The 16,402-nt window shown below is 39.9% G+C and overlaps 1 protein-coding gene across 1 annotated transcript in view; it reads left to right on the top strand.

The window, feature by feature from the left end:
* spen (spen family transcriptional repressor) overlaps nucleotides 1–16,402 on the top strand; it is a 30,619-nt gene continuing 14,217 nt past the window's right edge. The window contains exons 1-3 of the mRNA XM_084721646.1: nucleotides 1–424; nucleotides 3,357–3,677; nucleotides 11,701–12,315. Coding sequence (XP_084577772.1) covers nucleotides 342–424; nucleotides 3,357–3,677; nucleotides 11,701–12,315 — 1,019 coding nt within the window. The 5' untranslated portion in view covers nucleotides 1–341. The remainder of the gene's footprint in view (nucleotides 425–3,356; nucleotides 3,678–11,700; nucleotides 12,316–16,402) is intronic.

Genomic DNA, 16,402 nt, shown 5'->3' on the forward strand with positions numbered 1-16,402 from the left:
TCTCATTACAAGCGAAGTTGCTGCATCTTTTTAGGAAGCTACATGCTTTCTTTCGACACCCAAAGGTCGCATGGTGTCAGGGACGCGCCTAGTCACGGGAACAGTCCGGTGCGCGTTCACGAGGCCGTGCAAGATCGCGCTTTAACAGTGAAGAGTATCAAACAGCGTGCGGGGATCCAACCTAATGGTTTACATTGGGTCACAACGACCAGTCAATGATTTGCGCCGAGGATTTTTTATTTTCTTGTCCGGCGTTTATTTTGCAGACCTTTTCTATTTTGCACGGGGAGAAACTGACATAGCAAACTCATCTGTATGATAGGGGAGCAGGAGCACACAGTATGGTCCGGGAAACCAGACATTTATGGGTGGGAAATTTACCCGAAAATGTACGAGAAGAGAAAATCATTGAGCACTTCAAGCGGTGAGTAGAGACACTGATGTATGTGTGTGTGTGTATGTGTGTGTGTTTTTGTAGCGTACCGACGAGTGCACGGCCAGCATCTCTCTCTGTGTTGTGTCACATTTTAGTGAAGTCGGGATGAAGCAGGAGGTTCCCCCCCGTAGCAAAGTCCCATTTGGCAACTGTGCTGTCAGCTCTCCGTAAGCGACAACTCTGTGCTGCATTTCAGCTGAGATAAGAAAGAAAACGGCGAGCAGCACGCTTCAGTCACACAGCTAGCACAGGACATATGGTTTTGCCATTTCGCCACCAACTTATCGGCTAGGTGATAACTTTCGACCTTTTCATGGTGTGTGGCTGCACATTCCCACCAGGTAACCATTTGACTTTTATGAAGCCGTCCGTCTCACCTGGTGATAGTAAAGAAAACACATTTTCCAGGACGCTAACAGCAGTGTAAACAAACTTCAGCCTACCTGGCGAGCTGCTAGCACTGTACAAGCTGTGCATTTCACAGTCTGCATCTTTGGCAGACAGTATGAAGTGTGCTGCCGCTGTGTGTTTCTGGTGCCCGGTGTTACACTTGACTCTCCGTGAGTTTGTCAGGTCACTTGGGCACAAAGTGTGCTTTATGAGCGCACTATGTGTCTATTTATCTACCAGAAAGCACCGGAGCTGTTGCAAATTTTTCTCGAAATCAAACAAAACCGAAAAGGTGACGCGACATCACGCCGCCATGCACGCTGCAACATTGTTGCAAACTGGCTGTGATTGAACAGGCTGCTGTCTCTCCGTGGTAACCGATGTGCAACATTGTAACTTGTGTTTACTTTGTGCGCGTATGAACGCAGAAATGACCATGTTTGCTACATTATTACCGCGTTGCTTCCACCAGCTGCTGCTGACTTGTACAACCCTGCAGCCTGGTCTAATTTAAGGAAAACCAAATATTTTAATGACGATATTCAAATTGAGCTCCATTCATGCTTATTGTTAAGCACCGTGCACCATTTATGGGCTTTTTTAGCGCTTTGTTGTCTTGCTTGGACGGAGCAAAAATGTAAATCTGATTTTTTTTTTGTGTGTGGCTCTCACGGTTGTCTGCGCGCTCTCGCCCCTTCTCCTCTCGGCTGTCAAGGAAATAGCAGCCCGCCTCTCCGTCCATATGTGCTGGAGACCAGAAAAACATCCCAGTCTACCTATATGAGCAACGTCGCCTTCTTTACTGTGTAGGCGTCGCCATATCGGACGAAAGCTGCTGAAGTACCAACACAATTCATAGCCGCATGTCCGTGAACAAAATTGTAACCGAAGGGCGGCATGCCCCGAACATACGGCGTGTAAAATATATAAACTGATATTTATTTGGTGCTTTGCACTCTTTTCGGTCTCATTATTTACAGTAGACGGATGCAGCGAGTGAGCTAGGCAACAAATATGGTTGGTGTCTGATTCATGCACCCATGCCGCTGCAGAAAGCACAATAATGGGCTTCCTATATGTCGTTTTATTTACATTAGCCCGTGCTATGATGTGCGTAACGTTATGTTTGGGGGATGGTGATCCGGCAGCGTGTTACTGCAACAGCGGAGGGGAAACTCTGTCGGCGGCGAGTCCTTTTTCGCGTGCTGCCTCAGCTCCAGCGTTAACCCAGAGGTAGTCAGAGCATGCAGGTGCATGACAGCCCCAATGTGTGATAGAAGTCATTGAAGATGGGGGACGGCAGAATGAGTAAGCAGTGTGAACAGCTTTTCTAAAATGGCGTCGGAGGCTGTTCAATGTTGGGAACTGGCATGCCAATAAATTTATGGGCACCCTACTGTCTCTGTCGGACAGTGAAAACACACTCCCGAAAGATTCTTTCAGGAGGAGGGAAGATGATGGCAGCAGGCTTTGTGATCCCAGACAGGGCTTGTAAATTTTGTGTAATAGACTTCCCATCAGTCAATTCAAGCATCACCAAGGTATTTACAGGTTTATTAAGGAAACAATGGGCTGGTTACCCTCATGCATCTGCTAAATACTGCATTATATTTCAATTTTAGGGAAAAAGAGGTAATGCATGTAAAATTGCACCAAAAGAGCCCTGCCTCTCGTGAAACAGAAGCAGCCATATAGACATTATTGATTTTTTTTTTCAAACCCACACAGAGCGAATCAGGAAATGTCACAATATGCTGCCCAAACCTCATCTATATGCTTTCCAGGAGCTCTAAGCTCACAAGAACCCTCTAGAAAACATGCTCATGTTAGAAAATGTATGTATTTATTAACATGCAGGGTGCCAAGGTTTCAAGTCCAGTTGCTGGGTTACTGTTGCCTTGTAAGAAGAAAGTACCACGGAGCAGAAAATGAGAGTAGCAAAGCCACCTTACCTCCTCCCACCCCTCCTTAGACACACACACACACACACACACACACACTGACATAATTGAATTCAGCACTATGCAGTTTGAAAAAAAGACACGTTTTCATTTGGGAAATAGAATTATTTTCACTAAGAACACCTTGTTGGAAATTCATAAACACTGATGCAATATAATTGCAGTTAGGGTGGTCATGATACCAGAATTTCAAACTTCAATACAGATAGTATAAAAGAATGACACATAATACCTCTTTTCAATACTACTGCAAAAAGAAATTCAAGAAGGTGCGCAAAACAGAATGTTTTTCTCTTTTTTTAAATGAACACCCTGCACACTGTACAGAAAAAGTCACTAAACACTGTCTGATTTTCTAAGCCAAATTCCAAGCAAGACAATAAAGACTGAACTGAGATCTTGAATGAGCACTTAGATCTTTTCTTTTCATAGCATCGGTGTTTTAGATACTAATAAATGTTAGTATTATATTATTTTTAATCATGTGGTATTGTAAGAGAATTGTTACTTTTGACAGCTTTGGTTCAAAACCTAGTAATCACCCTGTTTTTCTCTTGTTTTCTCTTCAGATATGGACGTGTGGAGAGTGTCAAGGTCCTGCCCAAGCGGGGTTCAGAAGGTGGAGTTGCGGCCTTTGTGGATTTTGTGGACATTAAAAGTGCTCAAAAGGCTCACAATGCTATCAACAAGATGGGGGACAGAGACCTGCGCACTGATTACAATGAACCGGGCACGATTCCTAGTGCCGCGAGAGGGCTGGACGATAGTCTGTCCTTAGGCTCTCGTGGCCGGGATGTATCAGGGTTCACAAGGGCGGCAGGGGGGGCCGTGTATGGGCCCCCCACGTCGCTCCACAGCAGAGATGGACGCTATGAACGCAGACTAGACGGGTAAGTGGACAAAGTTTCTCTGAAGGCAGGGGGAACCGTGGTTTCTGGTAAACACCTTACCTCCAAGCATCTTCCCACCATCTATTCATTTACTTGTTTGGGGGGGAGAGGAGAAAGAGAGTTCATTCTTGTAGGGATGTCCTCTAAAGTCCTCCGAGCGCGGCCAGCGCTCCTGGATTGCAGGTAGACACCAAGATATTCCATAAGCATGTTTGTACACAAGTGTATCAGTTGCTTAAATGAATAGTCGGTAGGTTATATGGCTGTTGGGGATTATCTTTGTGAGCTTAAACATCTCTGTGAGGTGGATGTATCATTTGCGGAAAATGCGGGGCAAAGATTGGATATCGTAAAAATTTCCCAGGATTATTGGAGAGAGAGGGAGAGAGAGAAAAAGAGAGAGTGGTCCAGCGGCCATCCCTGGGATTCCCCTAATCTGGAGTTACGTGCCCTGCCCGGTGGATTAATGTCACCCTTTTTTCCTCACGTAACCAAACAACCAAGAGCACACATTATATGTATAAGACACCATTGTTTGGATTAGTCTAATTTGGTTTTCGATTATTGTGCACACCTCACGGAGGTGTTCGCCTCTCTCGCGGGCTGGAGTCACGTGGATAACCTACACAGGATATTTATCCCCCTCTGTTGGATTAACCAGACATCTTAAGGATGCTATCATGCTAAAGGTATGGGTTGCTTTCATGGGTCTTTTATTTTTTTGTTGTTTTATTTGGGATTATATCTAAAATCAGGGCATTACAATTTGAGTGCTGGGAGACCTCTACTGGTGATCCAACTCAGTAGAGACAACAAAAACAAGTGAGCAAAAGACTTTTTTTCCTGTGCCTTATTTTTGTGGAGATTATTTTTACTTAACGACAACTGAGACTCGCAGATTTAACAAGGACCGACACGGACTATGCTTGGATTGTACAATTCAAAGAAGAATGCTGGAAACTGAGACTGGAAAGTTGCTGTTGGAGATAAAACCTACCTCATGTCTGTGGATTATCTTCTCCTTTCCTGAATGTGGAACTATAACTAAACCTTGGATACAATCACACAGATCCAGAGAACTAATGTGCACCTATGAACCGTGTTTCTCATTGACTCAGCACCAGTTTGGACTTCTTGTAAAGGAGGTAGACGACAGACATGAACATCCACAAGCTTCAAAACTGGTCTCCACCTAGGGAATGAATACAGCAAGAATCTGGATTACTGTTAAGAGACATGTTCTTTATTTTTAATCTGTCATGGCCAGATTTCCATCACTCTGCCAAAGGAATTTGACTACTTTACCGCTGAGCACAGTGTGGCCACAGTGGAATGTGCAGGACTTCACAGATGAAGATGCAAGACTTGATTTTTCCATCACTTCCATCATTGCTGCTGGAAATCAACGGTGCACTACTTACTGAAGACGGACTCCTGGATATTTATTTTACTGGACTCAAGTGCAACTCTTGTTTTTTTTGTTTTTTTTTTGTGAATGGATATATGGACTCAAATTGACATTTTCCAGCATACAAGCACCCTAACCTAATGTGGATCCGTACAAGGCCATGTTTGTTTCCATCATTTTAATCCAAACAGACAGTCCAGCTCATCGAAATTACACGCGGTCTCCTGCCCTGAAGACGAGGATTACATTTTCTAACTAATTTTGCTTCAGTTTTTTTCCCGCTCTCCACTCAACACTTTTGCCCATTTTTTCTGCTCACAAAGTTCTGTCTCCCTAGATTGTATTTGGAATTATAGGTCAAGTTACCACTCTCTCAAAAGGTTGGTATGTCCTGCCCTGTGTATTTTAGCTGTCCTCTCTAACCCCCTAGTTTGAACCCCTGTCTCTCTCCATTTTTCCCCACTAACCGAAGTAGCTGGTACATAGACTGTTAATACTGCCTGTGTGTCTATATGCAGAAATCTATACCTTACCTTGTATCGTTTTCCTTTCTCTTCCCCTCACCTGACCCCACCTTCAGCACCTGTCCCCAGTTCTCCTTATGATGAATAGAGACATTTTGCAGCTGTTATTCATGATGAATTATCAAAGTAAAGAAATGCCCCATAAATGTACAACATGATCTTAATATAACACAAGGAACCTTATTAAAATTCAAAAATTTGTCACATACTCCTCACTTGCAATATGGGCAGTGAAAAGCAATAATAATTAGGACAGGAGTACAAAATAAGCATAGTAAAAAATTAAAAGCATAAAAAGATACAAATCATAAATACATTAATGCAGTGTCTATATTTAATGTCTGAAAAACTATGGATAAATGAATAAGTTAAGATCTTATATCGTTTTCAAGTTGAGCTTGGTAGGTCATAGTTTAGGTTTTAATCACAATTTACTTACTGGCTTCAAAAATCGGCATGTAGGATTTCGGAGCGTTTGGCAGTGAGCTTTCATATTGCAAACTCCTCACCTCACTCCACATCCAAGCATGCAGGAGAACTTCCAGTGGCGGTGAAAGTTAATATCTAGTTATATTGTATCTAGTCTAATTATACACAAATAAAAAATACTAATATTTTATTACATATTCTGCCAGTAAATCTTGCACACTGGACCTTTAAGTGATAAATGAAACAAAAATACAAAACAGTGCTGGATTTTTTTTGGTTTCTAGCTGTTGTCACTTTTAAATGACTGCTGGCCAGACAAAACATTTAAAATGTCACATTAAACTCTGGAAAAAAGCAGCGAGAAAAGCTTTTTATAGACTGAATGATTGATCAGTTTAATTAAAAATAAAAATCTGTATTGTCATCAATAATGAAAATAACCATTAGTTGCCAGCCCTAGTGTCCTTTGTTCCTTGCAGCTGCAGTTTTAAAATGTCCTCAGTGTCCTTTTATGGGACAAGAGTTGAATATGAATTCTTAATAACTTGTCACAGACTCAAAATTTAATTCTCATGTTAAAACTCCTGAGAAATATAAGTCATTTAGAATTATTTTTGTAGCATTTTACTTTTATTAGACTGTTGGCCATAGTCATTGACAGGAAATGTGCCGGTAGAGAGACCACATCTATCCAACATGGATTTACATGTCTCCATGAAGGGTTTGGCCGTTAAAATGACATAATTGCCGTGAGATGATAGAAATGTGTCCATGGTCAGAGATTTTACCATTAGTATCTCTTTAATTAGTTTAAATAATTTCTGGTTGTATTAGACTGTTACATGTAGTGTAGCAGATCTGATTCACGGAAGTACTGAGTTTAAAGGATCGTTGCTTCAGATGATTGATTTGTCAGGTATTTAATTCACTGGATTACCACAAAATAGACATCTCAGTCAAGTTATTATATTTATAAATGCTTATTTTAATTGAGTTTCCATAAAATTTACACAGTTACAGATGTCATGGCTCCAGCATTTTAAACTTAAATTCAATAGTATTAATTAGCATAAAAAATGATAACTGATACCTCTTTCAGTACTGCAGCAGGAAGCAAAAAAAAAAAAAAATCCTTGGCAGACAAAATAGCACAGGCCTGTTTTTTTCATTTGTTTTATTAACAACCTGCACACAGTGCTGGTACAGAAAAAGTCACTGAACACTGTCTGGTTTTGCCACAAGCCAAATTTCAGGCAGAGCAATACAGACTGAACTGAACTGAGGTGAATGAGCACTTAGATCGTTTTTTTTATAGCTTCAGTATTTTTGATACAATCGACTTCTAAGTATTAGAGTTGTATTAGGATTATTGATATAAAGATGTAAAGTGATTTATTAGGTTTATTCTTGCTTTAGCTCTTGGTTGCTTTAGCTTGAAAGGACAACAGGGCGCTCCACAGCTGCACAGTGAACTGTTAGTCTGCATGGCTGATGGATGTTTAACAATAAACTGCTTATTATAGTTTTGGAAATTTTGAATCAAATTGATATGCATGTATTGCTCCCTCACGACTGAGCCACCACATAAGACGCCTCCTTAGCATGCTGCTGGAATGCATCCTCATAATTATGCTGTTCACGTAATCCCAAAACAGTTGATGTGCTTAGCATGCACCAGAGCAGACTAATAATCAAACACTGATGGAAATTCAGCCAAAAAAAAGTCTAACTGAATTATTTTTAAGCTCCATGAATAATGTAGAACCTGTTTTGTGTAAAGTGAAATTGAAGTGAAATTGAAGGCTATCTATTGAGCAGTGAGCCTGCACCACCAAATTAGCATTTTCGAGAGCATCTGGGGGTCAACGTAATCCATCACTTTCACAGCAGACATCGTTGTGCCATAGATGTTATTCATGAATCCAGCACACAGATGATTAAATCAAATAAGCTGAAACAGAATTTGCCCCTGACCTGCTGTACTTTATGTATAGTGCAGTGAAGTACAGACATAGTCTCCTGGATGTTGAGGATAAATTGGTTTAGGAAACCAGCAGTATGCAGCCTTTTGTTCTGGTGCCCCATGGTAAAAGCCTGTAATGGAAAGACTTAATCAAAGACCATTTATGACCTAAAACAATGCTGTGTGTATAGGTTACATTTATGTTAGATGAATATTTCCAGGTCGGCCACATCACATTGTATGTATCAGGTAATTGCACAGCATAATTGCACTCTGCAACCCGTAAATGTCATTTGGCGTAGGCTTCAATTTTCGCTCAGTTAAAAAGAAAAACATATATCCTTTCAAAGGGTTAAAGGATTTATCGTTTGGTACAGAGGGTTAAGCCTAGGGGATAACTGTAGTCCATCAAAGCCCTCTCTAGTATGGCAGTAAAATGTGAGTGTGAATATGTGTGACACATTTTTTGTCAGGTGTAAAGGTCAGGTTGGGCATTTTAAGAAACTCATCTTACGTCTCATTTAGCAAAATGCCTTTCAAGACATCACAGGGCATCAGAGATGCAGAGGAAGACGTCCGTGTCATATATCTTAAGAGAAATGGAAGCAGCCTCCTGTTAGCACCTCTCGCAACCCAAAGCTCAGACTGAGATGCAGGCAGCTCATTTCTGCAACTGTTTTTAGCTATGGAAATTCACATACAGTATTTGGATCCTCTTTTAATGGCCCCACGACTGTGTTTTAGACACACACTAAAAAAAGATTGAGCGCTTTGTTTAGCTATTAAATGGTGTACAAATTTTTTCCATCATCCAGAACAACATTTCTAGAAGAAAAACACTACACTGCACATCCTTCAAAGTTGTCAAGCACAAGAAATTAGGAAAATCGGTAACTAAAGACATCATATAAGGAAGCCTAAAACAAAACATGCCATGTGTCAATGAAGAGACTAATTACAAACAATTGCTTGAGATTCAAAACAGAAAGCTTTGTGCCCCCGTTTTCACTGTCATTAAGAAAATACTAACCAAAGGCTGCTTCCAACGCCTCTTTAATGAGATAAACAGTTTCAGAAGTTTCTCCATCTTGCAGATGCCTTTGATTTGTACTCACAGTTCTCTGTTGGCGGAGACAGATTAGCAGCATGCAAGCCAGTAAGCAAGCAAAATCTGGATAGACACATCTTTACACAGATGTAATCAAAACATCTCTAATGGTCCAAATCAATCAAAGATCCAAAAGATCTGGATGCCTCAATCAATTATCAGCAAGGGAAATTAATAAATCCCATCCAGGGAATTGGTTGGGCTATTTTTTTTTGTGAATTTCATACCTCTTCTCACACGTGATTATAAACTGAATTAATCACCCTGAAGTGAGACAGAACATCCTTGTCATTTTGTTGAAATTCTAGTAATGTCACACTTTTCTTTCTTCAGCCATTCTTGCTTTTGTTGGGTAGTTGAAAGTGGACAGGAAATATTGGGGATTGGGGAAGAAGATAGTGAGAGTTGGAAAAGGTCGCAGTACCAAGAACAAGGGACCGTAGTACCTGCCCAGTCTCAAACTAAAGGATGCTGCAGGTAGATGACGTGGGCATTAGAATACTAGTCTAACAAGATGCTGTAGACACTGGTTTAACGGCTGCAACTACAGATAATATTCATTGTTGATCAATCTGTAGATTCTTTTGTCGATTAATTGATCAGTTGTTTGTTCTATAAAGGTGACGCTATCAAATGTCTAATTTTTTCCACAAAAGATATTCAGTTTAGTGTCATAGAAGAGTAAAGGCACCAGAAATTATTCATATTTAAGAAGCTGGAATGAGAAAGTTTTGACTTTTTTTTTTCTTCTTTAAAAAATTACTCAAACCAAATAGTCAGGGATTAATTTAATAGTTGACATCTAATCAATTAATTCTTGCAGCCCTAGTTGGTTTTCCCAACTATATTAATTTCTGTTTTGAATGCCACATTACCTTTATCTATCATATATTCATCAATACAGCATTGATTGGTTGAAAGTTGCAGATATAAGTCACATAGCAAAAATGAAATATGGTATCATGTTTTTGAAATAACTTTTCCAAATAGTTTATGTATGTACTTTATATATGTATGCAATATAGATCATTAATTACTGTGAAGAATTTAACTGATGGAAAACAATTACTCAGTAACAAATCAATAATCTAGAAATGGCACTAATTGCGCCTCATTTGACATTGCTTTGTCTGGTGGAGCCATTTGATAAATAACGAAACTTAAAATGAGAAACAAACAAGAAGTAAAATGGAAACAAAAAAACATGCGTCTTGTATCTTTTTATTTATTATCTTATTAATTATTAATGATTAATCGATCAGTTTCATTTCGGTTAAGGGAAATGCACAAAATTTGCAACTGTTTTGCAGTGTCACACAAGTATAAAGATACTGTATGTTTTGTAGTACATTTAAAGAAATATTAAGTTCAAATTAATAACACAAAAGGTTTTTACCATTTTGACAGTTGAGGTTTGCTTGCTATTTAAAAAATTTTTTTTCATCCCTGCATTTGAACTGGACAAGGAACAAAATATAGTCTCATATTTAAAGACCAGTTTAATGAGGGTTTGTAACTGTAGTTATATTAAACCATATTCCGCCCTGTGTTGGAACATCATGGCTAATTTGCTGATTATAATTTGATCTGAATTCAAACAGTGGTAATTGCTGTCCTGTCCCGCTCATTACGGGGAGTTGGGTAATATGACTGCTGTAATGACACAGCAGTCGTATTACCAAATTAAATTCTGATTGCTTTATTCAGTAAGAGGATGTTCAGGTCTGAACAGAATGTCCTTATTAGCACCGTTTTTAATGTGCATCCCCACAAAAGATGCTTTGAAGAGCTTTCAGGAGAACAAGTGGTGTCAAATTGTGTAACATTATAAACAAAAGGCTTGTCATAAGTCACCTTCAACAAAGCCTCTCAGATAAATGATAAAACGCCTCAAAAAGTGTCCCTTTGTTACAGTTGCTTGATGTTACAAGACGAGAATGACTTAAAAAACTGTAATGGCACGAATCTCTCATGTAAATCCTTTTTTATTATAAGTAATCCTCGTGCAAGTCTGTTATATCCTGCAATTAAACTTTGAAATAAGCTGCAGATTTCTGTTCTATTGAACACTGAATGTATGCCTTTTGCTAAAAATCTCCTCTGAGTGTCCTATTTTGATTGTATCTTCAGCATGATGTGCTGCATTTAACAGTAGGGTTTAGTAGATACTTTGATGTTTAAAGTGGGAAACTAACGAATGGAAAAACATCTGTATTCAAAGAGAAGCAGTTTTAAACAACATAAGCTTAAAGGTTTTGTCTGTGAAAGACCTGCCTACCAGCATTTTTGCTGTAGAAATAAGAGGTTGGTATGACGGCAGAAAGATCTGATACATTTTTTTAATCTCCAAGCCATAAATTGTTAGGTTGAAAGAAAAACATTTAAGACCAGATGCTCAGATGTCTCAAGCAGCTAATCATTTAAAACCCCCTTGTAGTTCAGTAGGCTGTAAAATAATTCTCTTTTTACACCTTTCACAAAACACTATCACACCTGATAATTCTGTTTGTCCTGTGTCTGATGCTAACAGATTCCTCAAATGTCTTAAATGTAACTGTAATGTGATGTTGTTCTCTCTTCCTGTTTGTTAGGACGACTGAAAGTCGGGATCGGGCGTACGATCACAGTGCCTACGGACATCACGAACGTCCTGGTAGCAGTTTCGAACGCCAGCGGCACTATGACACAGACTATTATCGTGATGCAAGAGAGAGGACTCTAAGCACCGCTGGGAGCGGGTCTGGGACCTCCAGTGGAAGTGGTACAACGGTATCATCGGGAGTCGTTGGAACTATCGTTAGCGCTGTTGCTGGCAACACGGGGACAGGTGGATCAGCAGGGGCCACAACGGGAGGAAGCGGAGGATCTACATCTAGTGGAGTCGGCTTCTACCGATCCCACAGCAGGAGCCCCTGTCGCTTTGAGACGCCAGAGCCTCGCTATGAGTCTCGTGCCAGGGAACCTTTTACTTTGGCCAGTGTGGTTCACAGGGACCTTTACCGGGAGGACAGGGGCCGGCGCGGGGAGCGGTCGTACCGCCACAGTCGCAGCCGATCCCCACACTCAACGCATTCGCGAAATCCTTCTCCTCAGAGACTGGCGAGTCAGGCCACCCGTCCTCCACGCTCCCACAGCGGGTCAGGCTCTCGCAGCCGCTCCTCCAGTTCAGACTCGGTCAGCAGTACCAGCAGCAGCACGAGTGGCAGGTGAGTGAAGCTGATCTGATTTCTACCCTCGTGCATGGCTGTTGTTTACCTCTGTGCTTCCCAATCTTAAACAGGTGCTGGATAGAGTATATCAAGAATATTAAAGAGAAATCTGCACACTGAATGCTGCTTCAAATGATTATAAAGTTTATTTCACAGTGCATGTTTTATTTTATTGGACCAATTCAGAGGATTAATAATGCCACCTATCCGCCCCTGGTAGTATTCAATGCATTTGCTGTATTACAGAATTATTCATCTTTTTAAGTTCAGACATAATTCTGTGATATAGTATTTGAATAATATATGAAATACTTTTAATTTGACTCAGATTGACCAAAAATGTGTTTATGCTGACCACTTAAGATTTTGCAAACCATGTAAACGATGTCACTGGTATAAATTAGATTTTCCCACTCAACTAGTAGTTGTTCAAGCCATTTGTCAAAAAGTCATTGCAGATTTATGATCAATTTAGTGATTTAAATATATATTTTTGTAGCACAAAGTGAGCTGCCAGTTAAATGCCAAAGGTAAAAGCTGTGAAGATTCTGAATGTGACAGACTACTACTACTACTACCAACAAGGAGACTGAACATTTTGTCAGTTTATTTCAACATGGTGTAAAATCACACAAGTCTTTGAAAACACACTTGTGGACTTATGAACACGATGGATGATGCATACTAACAAATTAACTTGCTCCTCAACCACTTCACGCCTGCTGTCCCCACATGAACCTGTTGTGTCTTCATTTTCTGAATCAGAGTCCTAGTTGGAGCTGCTGTAACATTATATCAGCTCAGTACCGTATTCCTGGTTGTCAAACTGGCCTTTGTTAGTCTCAAATGCTGTGTCCCAGTCTAATAGGGCTGCTAACTGAGCTAAGTAGCTAATAGCAGCTACAGCAGTCAACAGTGGTGTGTTGGTGACTTCAGTGTTATAAGACTAAAGGTCTGTGCTGCAGTTTAGGGTGTTTTTCATTCAGATAAATGAATATGCCAATTTGACTCGGCAGGTCAGCCCAGCGAGGCTGGGATTTGCATCTCCATTACAACACGGCTACCAGCTTGAAGGTGAGCTGAGCTGAGTCAAACAGCAGTACAGTTGTGGATAAACACTTAATTTCCTATCATTTCTTTGCAATAGCCTGCTGTTATTTTGATATGTAAATGCTTTTATGAAGCAGCAAAATCAGGAAATGCTTTCATCAACTTAACATGGCTCCTACACAGCCAAAAGCAAACATTAAACAGTAAAATAAAACAAAGACCTGAACATATAAACAGCGAGGCAGGAGAGAAACTAAACTTCAAACCACCGAGATTCTGCTAGAAGCCACAAAGGTACTAAGAGCTGAACACACAGAGACTTGTAAAAACATCTTTCTCTTTGCTCTCCTGCACTCATCAGAGTCTAGCAACACACTTTTTGAGCGGGAGACGGGGGTCATCATGGGTTGGCGGCAGTTGGTGAGATGTCACCACAATTGGTGGCGAGTCTGGCACACTTTGGACCTACTCTAGATAAGTTCCGTCATGGTCATGATGCAGCACAGCTCGACAAATGGAAATGCAAATCAGCATGCCACAGTTTGACAAAAGGGCCAATGGAAAAGCTCCGTAACTATTTAGCTGACTATTAGGGGGCAGCCCTAATAAATTTTGTATCACTCAGCAAAACCCACATTGAAACAAATGTTAGACAGACCACATGTGGCTGAGTAACCATGTTGGCTTTTCTAAAATGTAGACCTCAGGGAACTGAACTGAATTTTCACACTATAATCCTATACAGTCTTTTTAAATGTAAATGTAATGTCCCCAACATATATTTATATCCACTGCACTGTTTTTAAATCAAAACACCAGTTTTACCAATAAGATAAGACTTTTATATGCATTTAATTTTTGTCATTGGTTAATGGGAACTCCTTTCAAGGATACCTTCTTGCTCAATGTCCCTCAATGCAGAAGCTGCGGTTTAAAACATCAACCGTTTTCAGACATATCTCCTAATATGCTGTCAACATGTCTGTGTCTTTATCAGATTAGAGTTGTAAAATTCAATACTATACCAAATGAAAAAATGATACTCAATATGTCTTTTGATAGTGCAGTAAAAAAAAAAGTTGCAATCACACAAAATAGGATTTTTTTTAAATAACAACCTGCACACTGTGCTGGTACAGAAAAAGTCATTGGACACTGGCTCTGCTAATAACTGAACTGAGATCTTGAATGAGCACTTGGATCTCTTAACGAATTAGCTTTGGTACTTTAAATGCTATAATTAATGAATATTATAATAATTAAAAAGTATTGACATATTGATACTTTTGAAAGCCTTATGCTGTATCATTTTCTATTTAAGGACGATCAAAACTTTTAATGAAATAGACTTTAAAGACTTTGTGTGGATATACAGCAAAAGTGACAGAGGACAGTTTCTCATACAGTTTGTAATAGTAGTCAAAAGTCATTTTCAACATTTGAACATACCTCCACCGAGCAGATGACACAAATCGTGTGCAAGTTTCTGCATGTAACAAAACTTATTGTAAAGATGCACCATGACAGGGAAGATTACTGTATTTGCACCCTGCCTTTGACTTTATCCCCCATAAATCTTGAGGATTTAAAGAAATTTCAAGCAATCTATATATGGGCAAGGGCGCCACCTTGAAAGATGACACCACTTATAAAGTCCATTATTTGGGCTTACAGCAGTAGTGTCATTTCTAATTCAGGTGCATAACATGAGTTGTGAATGCATTAACCTCTAAAGCTCTGTTTAGTGTGCAGATTTCTATTTTGCCCATTGTTGTATGATAATTACTGAATTTTTCAAATAACAGATCTGTTTTTACAAGGTTGTTTACTGAGTAGTTGATTGCTGTTAGGTGTCCAAGCCTGGGATATAATGTTTATTGCATGGAACTGCTGAAATGAGGATCTGAATTTGATCTGAACTGATTTTTTGCTGCTGGTCATACTTTGGATTGGGATTGGTCCACTTTGTTCCTTGCTAAATTGAAACTTTTCTCCGATACAACACGCTCAATTCACCAAATGTTTTCGTCTATCTTGCTTTCATCAGGGTTGTAACTGTGGTTGTTTCTCATTTCATGATATACAGTCTATTGATCAGTTTCGTGATGTATAGATCACCATAGATACAGTTTACTAAACATCATTACCATCATCTTTTTTGAAATACTTTTTACAAAATATTTTACTTTGTTCCTTGTCAAAGAAATACCATTTCTGATATATTATTTGTCTTTAGAAATATGGTAAATGGGTTTTATGAATAAATTCAGTCCACTCTGTTTTATAGTTATAGTGAGATCACACACACCCTAACCCTAACTCCTGATACAGTAAACAAAAAATCTGCGAACATCAGCCACAACTAATACCTTAATTGCACTAGCCAGGCTATTTGTATTAAAGCTGTTATTGTGTCATGCTGCGAGTGTGTTGTCAGTCTGTCAGTCTGGTCTCATCTCTGTTTTGAATTTGACATTCTTTTTTATATGTTTGTGCGCTGCTGGTATTGTTACAATGACACAACGTTACAATGAGATTTGCATTCAAGCTCTTGTAAAGGCATTGCTTCCTCCTATTTCATTTGACATTGCTGAGTAGCAGTTGTACACAGAATGCTTAAAAAACAAGAGGATAGAGATCAGGATAACCAAATGCAATCAGATGTGCTGTTTTAAAAATGCAAGTATTTCTGTCCATGGGATTTACTCCACATCATAAATTCACCTCAGCCCTCCTCCAGTTGTTTATTTCTGGAGAACTGCATCACCTTTGGACACAGCAGCAGAGTCCACACAGCTCTAAACGACATGTAGCGACACATGTGGTTTGATGAGGTAGTGCTATGGGGGGAATTTCAGGAGACGGCTGGTGTATTTTTCTCACTGCCTACCTCTGTGTATGGGTAATGGCTCCCCCCCTCCGTGAGATCCAGTTGGAACTGGAAATTTCTGGCCAGTGCTGGCTGCCTGCCCACTCCCACAGGCCAGGCTCCGTCAGCAGCACTTCCGGGAGTGTCTGAGCACAGGAGGAGAAA

This window comes from Lutjanus erythropterus, chromosome 6 (genome assembly GCF_056507025.1).
Source record: "Lutjanus erythropterus isolate fLutEry1 chromosome 6, fLutEry1.hap2, whole genome shotgun sequence".
In the NCBI taxonomy this organism is placed as follows: Eukaryota; Metazoa; Chordata; class Actinopteri; order Lutjaniformes; family Lutjanidae; genus Lutjanus; species Lutjanus erythropterus.